Source organism: Macrotis lagotis, chromosome 1 (assembly GCF_037893015.1).
Source record: "Macrotis lagotis isolate mMagLag1 chromosome 1, bilby.v1.9.chrom.fasta, whole genome shotgun sequence".
NCBI lineage: Eukaryota > Metazoa > Chordata > Mammalia > Peramelemorphia > Peramelidae > Macrotis > Macrotis lagotis.
The window spans coordinates 282265082-282274868 of NC_133658.1; the positions used below are offsets into that span (position 1 = coordinate 282265082).

Sequence of the window (9787 nt, forward strand, 5' to 3'; positions counted from 1 at the left end):
GGGGCCGCGCTCCCCGGGCCGCGCTCCCGGCTCAGCTCCTTAGCAACCGCGCGACGAGGCCGGAACCGGGGCGGCCCCGGCGGCGGGCCGCGCCCCCTGGCGTTCGGAGGCCCGCGGCGCGGCGCGGCGCGGCGCTGCTGCTGCGGCTGCGCCGCCTCCCGGGCGCCCTCACCCTGGCCCCCGCCCCCCTTCCGGGCCGCGAGGTGGGGAAGCCGGCCCTCCTCTCCAGGCGGGCCCCGGGCCAGGGCGGCTCCCAAGGGCCGGCGAGGAGCCGTTCGCGGAGGGCGGCGGTGGGCCACTGGCCATCTGGTACTTGCGGCTCACGTTCCGGAGGCCGGGGCCGCAGCGACAAGGGGACGCGGTCCCGAAAGCCTCGGCCCGTCCGGGGCCCGGCTCTGTAACGGGAAGGGCTCGGGCCGCGTTCTCCAAGGACCTGGCGCACAAAGGCCAATTAACCCATAAACGTCTGGAATGGAGCAGCAGCCTAGGAAGGGGTCTGATAACGCACGCCTATAAGCAAGGGCCACAATGCCTTTCAAGGTGCCTTTTTAAAGGCAATCTCCAATAGCATCACCTAGCATCGAGAGGACTTTTAAGGCTTACTAAGCGCTTTACAGAACCTTATTTGATCCTCATGACCTTTGAGGTAGATGCTCATCCTTATTTACAGATGAGAATACAAATGTGACCTTTCCAGGGTCCCAGTTACTCCGTCTTGGAATCTGAACTCAAGTAACAACTCCTCGTCTAGCGATCTGTTCACTAGGCCACCTTGCTGCCTGAACACCAAAGGTGTTTTACTTCAGTTCGAACTGACCAGGAATTTCCAAAGTCAAGTAATCTATTAAATTTATTTTGCACTAAATCGTGTATCTTATCTTATAGTCTGTATTTACCATAGGATTCAAGGGTTTACTATGTATTAGTGATATTATTATTAAATAGCAAAATGTAATTCCTACTTTCGTGATACCCCATAGACTGTAATGAAGGTTCATTTTTTTTTTGTTTTTGAATTGCCTTTTTTTTTGTGGGGCAATGGCGTTGTGACTTGCCTAAGGGTCACACAGCTAATATCAAGTGTTTGAGACCGGATTTGAACTCAAGATCTTCTGACTTCAGGGCCTCTCTTTTATCCACAACACCACCTAATTGGTCCCTGAAGATCTACTTTTAAAAATATGGATGTGGTCAAGTCTTTGCATGCTGACATGAAAAATCCACTCATGCCAGGATAATCATTTTACTTATTTTAGTTTGTTACCAATAATGACAAGGAAAGTAAAATATGAAAGTGCTCCAGAGCGCAAAATATTTTATTTAAGAATTTACAGTGTCAAATCTAACACTTTTAGGAAAAATAGCAGCTCCCAGATCAGAGGAAGCCTTCTTGAATTAAAAGGTGTTTGGCAGTCTATGCGGAAAGAACAATCAGCAGCAGGGCTGAACTGTAGGAAGCCAAGGATCCAAACAAAGTTTTGAAGACCAAAGAAAATCACATTGACTGCTGATGAGAGAGTCTAGGAATTAAGATTATGGACCATTAAACAAAAGACTGTATTTCCACCAGGACTTGCCTTTTTATAAGTTGAAATGAATGAATTCTAAATTTAACTGTACAACCCTGCAAAACATTTTGGAATTTAAATTTCTCTCTCCTATTTAATCCAAATGTTAGCTAGATAAAAAGGAAGGACCAGTGCTAATTCCACATTTACATCATTTCTACTCTTAGAAGTCAAATATCAAAGCAACAAATTATTCATCTTCCCCCAGCAAAACCTAAAGAAAGTATGACCTATTGATTTTATAAATATTTAATCTTCTCTCTCATTGGGTCTCTTTATAAGTAGTATTGAAAATATTCTAAATTAAATCTAAAAGAATTTCAAGTTCATTAGGTAGAGGTCTACATTTGCAATTTAGAGCATGACTAATATTTAACATAGAAGCTACTTAAGACCTTGATATGAAAACTGGGTATTTTTTGGGGGTAGGGGCAGAAATAACAGATTCCAGGATTTCAGACAGGATTCTGTTGTGTTTAACCATTTTTGAGATGTGATCATCATAATTAAACTGTGCCAATAGTATGAGAGAAAAAAAAGCAACTTAACCATATTGCACTGTTAAAAATAAATCACTCCTCAGAAGAGTACAGCATTGACTATTATACAAGAGCTTTTCATACTATACAATTTCTTTTACAATAAGCCTAAAGACAAGCTACATACATACTAGATAAAATCCAAACCAAATTTATTACAGTCACAGTTTTCATTTAACAATGGTTAATTTGGATCAGCTATGGCCCCCCAAGATGCGCCAGTCATAGCCTAAGAGATATGTTCTTTTGCTGATGTTCTCTTAATAACTGAACACCCTTCATCTATAGACAAACAGCACTTTATGTGCATAAAAATTAGTCATGGTCCTAGTAAGGCCACAGTTAGGTAAAAGTGGAAACATATTCGCTACAGGAAAGGAAATGTACTTCTGTAACTAGGGCAAAGACTAACTTTGCATTCTTAAATCACTCTACTAGGTTCCAAAATTTAGAGGATGAGGAAACTGCTTTTGGTTGCAGACCTGAAGTTGATATAAGTAATAGACATCAACTGTTTCCCTCTAATGCTTTATAAGATTCAACTTTTTCAGCTAGGATCTTAAAGGAAATGTAGAATTATTTTTGACAATAATTCACCCATGAACTGCAAGAAAAGGAAACCAGAAGAAAAACCAGTATTAAATTACTGCTATGTCAATTTCAGAAGAGAGTAATGTGCAATAAATCTGAATTATCAGTATATCAGAAGAATTTCAAGTTTTCCAATAGCTAATCCAAAGGATAGAATAGTCTACTTCAGTGTTGGGTATTTCCTCTGACCAATTCTTCCCAGCCTGGAACTTCCAGGGATGGCAGAAGGCTGAAATGAAATAAAATGCACTAAATCAGATTGTATTATCCCAATTATACATAATAATATACAGTTTATGGCGGGGGGGGAGCAAACAAAAATGTAGGCATATGATAAAAATTAAACAGGCTATCATAACCCAAAGAAAAACAAGTACATTTTTCTAAGTGAATAGACATACTTTACTATCTAATCACTGTAACTAGTTTAATTGTTGGAATTTTGAAAATTTATAAGTTGCACAAAGAATAAAAAATAGCTTAAATTTAAGTGCATTTCTAGTCAAAAGATACATAAAAAATTTTTAAAAAGTGGAAACACAAATTGCTAATAATCACTAGGAAAAATTTCAACCTCACTAGTAATCCATGAGATGAAAATTAAGCTACCTATGGAGGTACCTATTTTGGACTCATCAAAATGGCAAAAATAAATAAAAGCCAACAAAATCCAGGAAAGGCTATATGGAAACAGGAATACTGAATCACTGTCCATGAAATTAAACTTGTAGAATATTTTAGGAGAAAAATACAGCAGTTCACAGTAAAAATTACTAAAGAGCACTGATGGAGCTACAGGTAACGACAGAAAAGATTCATTATTCGGGGGAACCTAATTTAAAGACTAAATTAAAGAAGATAAACTTGCAAAAAGTCAATGAATTTAAAAATTTTACTTCCTTTAAAGTAGCTGAACTTTCTCTTTAAAAAACTTTAAATCTAATTGACTATCAGTAAAAATAAATTAAGTTTTAATAATGTGATATGATGTTTATTCAATTAGTTAACATTTCTACAATAGCTGAACTCCTAACAACTTAATCTGGAAATTTAACAAAAATAAATGATATGGGGACAGCTAGGTAATTCAGTTCTTAGGGCACAGCCCTGGAGTCAGGAGGACCTGAGTTCAAATCCATCCTTTGACATTTAATAATTACCTAGCTGTGTGACCTTGGGGCAAGTCACTAAACTCACCACCTTGCAAAAGAAAAAATAAATGGTATGCTATCAAGGTAAATTATCACCGAGTACAAGCACAATGAAGCAAATGGTTGGGTATATATATATATAGAAAGAAAAGAAGTCTAGTAACAGTAAGGAAGAGGAAGAAGGGGGGGGTGAAGGAAGGGAGGGAGAATGTATTATTTACTATACATTAGAATCATGTACTACTTACTAAGTACTTTACAAATACCATTATTTGGTCTTCACAATATGCCTGGGTTATAGTACTGAGTTGTTTCAATCCTGTCTGATTCATTATTACTCTTTTGGGGGTTTTGCCAAAGATAATGAAGTGATTTGCCATTTCCTTCTCCAGCCCATTTTATAGATGAGTAAACTGAGGCAAACAGAACCAAGTAATTTGCCCAGTATCACAGTGTTGTGAGATCATATTTGAATTCAGGAAGATGAATCTTCCTGATTCTAAGGCTAGGTTTCTATCCACTGTGCCACCTAGCTGCCCACAACCCTGAGAGGCAGGTGCTATTATTTTTCTCATTTTACAACTGAGAATATCAAAATACACAGAAATGAAGTGACTTGCTAATTAACAGAATCATACAGCTAGTAAGTGTCTAAAGAGACCTTTGTACCTAGGTCTTCCTAACTCTGGGCCTAGCACTTGATCTATTGCATCATAACTAGCTTGCCTCTAGATCTAGGTAGTAAGAGCAGTTATGTCAAAAAAAGTAAGAAAAGATAAATAAACAGATGATTTGCTCCAAGAATTTTTACTTATACTCAAGGCTGGGGGGAGGGGGTGATTTGTAGGAATGGGGGGCAAAGTATGGGAAGGACAGTATCATTAAAAGATATATCCATCCTAATCAATAGTGAAGATGGAAAGTATGTCACAAAAACAACAAAAAAATAAAGTATGTAGACCTACTTGTGCAAACTGAGAAGGATTATAGAATGGTACTGTTCCCACTGTAGTTCCTCCTGATGGTGGTAAACTGGGAGGCTGTAACCCATAAATAGTTCACTTCATTAATGCCATAGTAAACAATAAAATTTACTTTATTATCCATATGCCCATTTGTATATAATTTGCTATCATTTCAATTAAGTATTTGTAATTTCTATAGAGAAATGACTCAAAATTCACATGGAAACAGAACGATCTTTAGCACTTCTTGCAACTTTGGGGTTATTTAATGGCCCACAGAAAATGGTAAAAAACATAATGCACCATGCATAAACAAAAGAACTTTTGAAAACCAAAGCATGCACAAATTCAGAGAACCCAGCACCTATGTAGTATTAAATTAGTACTCTGTAGCAGTTAGTAGACTTTATTAAAGGATCCAATAACAACACTATTTTCAATGTAAACATAAAAAGCCATGACCAACTTTTCTAGTGATGCCTAACATAAACAAACAAGTCTATGATACACATAAAGATGAAGCATTCCTTTGCCTAAAAAGGATAATCATAGTATTACTGTTACTCCCTTTTTGCTACAAACACTGTTTCAATCAAAGAGAATCTAACTTTATTTCGAAGTGCAGCACATTTTGTTTCAAGCTTTCTGAGTCACATCTCACAGTAGTGAGATCAAACATTTCAGTTTAGACACTAAAAATATGAATCCAGATATATGCTCCTAAACAGTATTTTTAAAAGTTTTCTTTTTAGTTTATCAGGATATTAAAAATCAAAACATTTAAGACCAAGTTTAGCAAGGAACACTGCATCTTTAGTTAATTTACATTTAGTAGGGTGATAAATATTAGAAAGTGAACACATCCAGACCCCTACCCTCCAAACCTTCCCCTGCCAAAAGGAGGAAAATGGAATGAAACAAAAAAATAAAATAAAAGCTTCCATGTTAACTGAAAACTGCCAGCCACATGTACCTGATTAAAATGCTGGCTTACTTCACGTGATAATGAACTCATTGAACTACAGCGCGAAAGCTATAAAATAGCAAGAACACACACAAAATACACACAAATAAAAAAATCATCATGCATGTCACTGCCCCAAGCCATAAATTTTATTATCAAAAAGTTTTATGTTGCCATTAGTCAACCAGATCTCAAAATTTTAAAAAGCCAGTTAGTTTAAAATCCATTTTTAAACAAGTAATTTTATTTAGTAAGAAATAAATTAGAATCGATAATAATTAGTTGAGGGAAGAAGGGAATCCATTTAACCTAAGTCAGCTTCTCCCCTCTGTAGCACTTAAGAAATTAAAGGAATTATTACATGCTAGGATGAGGGAGGAGAAAAAAAAGTAAAACCTAAATCTTAAAACTCTTAAAATTCACTTAAAATAGGAAAAAAAAAGTACTCCTAGTAGAAAAATTAACATACTTTACATTGTTTTTTGCATTCAACAGTTTTCTAGCCTTTAATTTATACTTCATAATTAAAAAAATATATATGTTAAAGTTCACTAAAGATCCTATTTCAAAACTCAAACTAATACAAATGACTGTGAGAAATCATTGTGTGTGTGTGGGGGGGGGGGGTGTGTAATAGAACACAAGGGGAGAGGCAGTGGGAAGGGAATCCTACCTCTCCTGACTGGTGACCATCCATATTTGAAGACGAGTTTTCAGAACCAGGTAACAATGTGCCAGAGTTTAACAACTAACCAGAAAGAACAGAAAAAAAGTCATGGCTATTCTTCAAATCCTTAGTTTCTGACAGAACAGCAATGAATATAGAATGAATTTTCTCTTAGTCATGGAATTTTTTTTCTGATACTCTTAAAAAAAGAGAAACTTTTGACATGTGCCCTAAGATCAAAACTACTTTTGTTTTATTGGTACAATTAACAGAAAACTATCCATTTTAGAATGTAGCTTTAAAGGTATTTCCTTTATTATTATAACTTAGTAAATTTATGAAACATGAGAACACAATTTCCAACCTTTCTATTCTCACACTTATGTTGAATGAGAAATGATAATCTTTAAAGCATAACTGAAATTTTCAAGAGCTCAGCTATACATTCATTTCCTAATGTTAACTGTGAATACTTTCCCACTTCACTATTTACCTGTGGTTCAGGAGCAGGCTCTGGATCAGGTGCATCTGATGACTGCCCCTCTAGACCACTGTTTTCCAAAGACTGCTCCTCTGTATTAGTAATAAAAAGAGAACCATTCTGCCATTATTCAAAGTAAAATTAAATATAATCACTTTAAAAAATTCAAGATGGCCCTTCTAATAATAGGGGTCATTCTGAAAGTGACTACTATCAAATGTATAGATGAGACATTGGCTTTTTAATTTTTAAAACCTTAAACTTTAAAACAAAGTTCTTTTATAGAGAAGCAGGAGAGTTTAGCTCCAGAAATTGTTCTCTTTGGGGCAAGACACACACACAAAAAAATCAGAATTCAGAAATAGGATTTGTGGTTATGGACAAGGCTTTCATGGAATACTAAGTAGAGGTTCATTATTGTCCAGTCTACCTGAATTTGGTACAAACAAGTTTGAAGGAATAGGAAGTGGTGCTAGTGGAGCAAATAAATCTGAGGGTGCAGGAACAGGTCCACTTTTTGTTCCACTTGGGTTTAAAACATCAACATAACGAGCTCTTGTTCCTGCTGTTAACAAAAAAAGGAATTCCAATTAATACCAATATAATCAAACACTTTTTAAATATCAAAAATTCATTTATTTTGTTAGGGAAGAAATGACAAGAATAAATCTTCAAGTTGCATGCATTACCTTTGATACTTTGTATATTCATATGTACTATGTAAATTTTTTGTCTAGCTTTTCTTTTCATGGAGGAAGAGCATGGTAAAAATGGAGTGTGTTCCATTGTTTTCTATCTATGTTATTTTTTCCTCAAGTCACATTCTGATGCCTCATTATGTCACGGAGGTGATCCTGATTCCATAAATCTGTACCTGGGCACTGCATATTCTAGCAGTTCTACTAAGCTTTTTAAACTTTGATTTGTATCTGCTGACAGTGTGTGTGCTGGCCAAGTATCGTTAGCTACATATACTCCAATACTTGTCTACTAAGAAGGGGCCCTGGAGTGAAGCAATAAAATTATATATGCTTGAAACTTAAGTTTCTATTAATTTTAAAATTCTTTGCATCCAAGACAGGAAAGTATAGTATCTGATAATTTATAAACAACTTGAGGGAGCTAGACAGTATAATACCTAAAGACTCTAAGATCCTACAGATACTGAAAGGAATTTGTGTACATGTATGCATACATACAGGCACATGCACAAGCCCACACTTAAAAGTTAATAGAGCACCAGTCCTGGAGTCAGAGGACCTGAGTTCAAATTTGGTCTCAAGACACTTACTGATAAGATTTTTTTTTAAGGTGTTTTTTTTTTGCAAGGCAATGGGTCTAAGTGGCTTGCCCAAGGCCACAGCTAGGTAATTATTAAGTGTCTGAGACCGGATTTAAACCCAGGTACTCCTGACTCCAGGGCCGGTGCTCTATCCACTACACCACCTAGCCGCCCCTCAAGACACTTACTTAGTTGTGTGACTATGGGCAAATAACTTAACTCCATTGCCTTGCAAAGCCAAATAAATAAAATGAGGTGAAGAACCATTTGTCAGTCATGTTTTTAAATACTTCATAGATCCAAAACATTTCTAAAATTAATAAAATCTATACATGTTTTATATTTCAGTTATATTTCAGTTTGGCAGCATTACCTGCTTTTCTGGAAAACATGTTAACAGAGGCATTGGGGGGGCCACCCGGACCTGGAGGAGCAGCAACCTGAGGAAGCTTAGGAAATGATGTTGGGGGTGGAGGTGGTGGCTTGTTCTACAAAGTAAAAAGATTCAATAGCAATTTTGAACAAATAAAATAAAAGCTAATAAAATTTCCAAATAATACTTGGAAAACAACCCCTTTTTTATTATTATAATGCTTTTTCCCAATAGGAAAAGAGTTTTGAAGACGTAGATTTACTTCAACATCTTGTACCATATATATATATACATATATATATATATATATATATATATAAAACATCACTATAAACTCAAAATAAGTAAATAACTTGAATATTAAAGGTTGTATCATAAAAATATAACTAAAGAATCATACAAGGTAGCTTGAATATGCCACAGCAGGAATTAATAACCAAAAAAGATATGATGGAAGCATAGATAATTTTTGATTCCATGAAATTTAAAAAGCTTCTGCATTAACAAAACCACAACTAAGATAAGCTATGCAGAACTCTAGGAAAAAATCTTTTCATAAAATTATCTCTGCTAAGAGTATACTGGAAACTGAGGGCGGCTAGGTGGCGCAGTAGATAGAGCACTGGCCCTGGAGTTAGGAGTACCTGACCTCAAATTCAGCCTCAGACACTTAATAATTACCTAGCTGTGTGGCCTTGGGCAAGCCACTTAACTCCATTTGCCTTGCAAAAAAACAAAAACAAACAAACAAAAAAATATATTGGAAACTAAGACAAATATTATATACCAAAAGCCATTGATCATGAATAAGTGATCAATGAATATGAACCAACAATTTTCTCAAGGACTGTATGACTATTAATAACCATATTCGGTGGTCTGAAATTAAAAAAGTTCAATACAAATAATTTTTTTAAAATATCATGGCAAAGGGGCAGCTAGGTGGCGCAGTGGATGGAGCACCGGCCCTGGAGTCAGGAGTACCTGAGTTCAAATCTGGCCTCAGACAATAATAATTACCTAGCTGTGTGGCCTTGGGCAAGCCACTTAACCTTGTTTGCCTAGCAAAAACCTAAAAAAAAAAAAAAAAAAAAAAAAAGTATCATGGCAAATTAGTAAAGATAAAAAAATAGAAATAAGTCAATACTGAGAGGGTGTCAAAAGATGGGCACAATGATGCACTGCTATGAAGTTGTCCGATCATTC

General features: G+C 36.3%; 1 protein-coding gene across 6 annotated transcripts in view; it reads right to left on the reverse strand.

Moving 5' to 3' along the window:
• Positions 1-1282: 1282 nt before the first annotated feature.
• The window catches only part of SEC16A (SEC16 homolog A, endoplasmic reticulum export factor), a 64409-nt gene continuing 55904 nt past the window's right edge, over positions 1283-9787 (reverse strand). For 5 of the 6 annotated variants that reach the window (XM_074210707.1, XM_074210709.1, XM_074210706.1 and 2 more), the window contains 7 exons: positions 8582-8696; positions 7357-7491; positions 6939-7018; positions 6452-6526; positions 5788-5847; positions 4815-4889; positions 1283-2927 (listed from right to left, as the gene is read on the reverse strand). In XM_074210707.1, coding sequence (XP_074066808.1) covers positions 2859-2927; positions 4815-4889; positions 5788-5847; positions 6452-6526; positions 6939-7018; positions 7357-7491; positions 8582-8696 — 609 coding nt within the window. In that variant the 3' untranslated portion in view covers positions 1283-2858. The remainder of the gene's footprint in view (positions 2928-4814; positions 4890-5787; positions 5848-6451; positions 6527-6938; positions 7019-7356; positions 7492-8581; positions 8697-9787) is intronic. The other variant, XM_074210710.1, reaches the window with a different exon arrangement.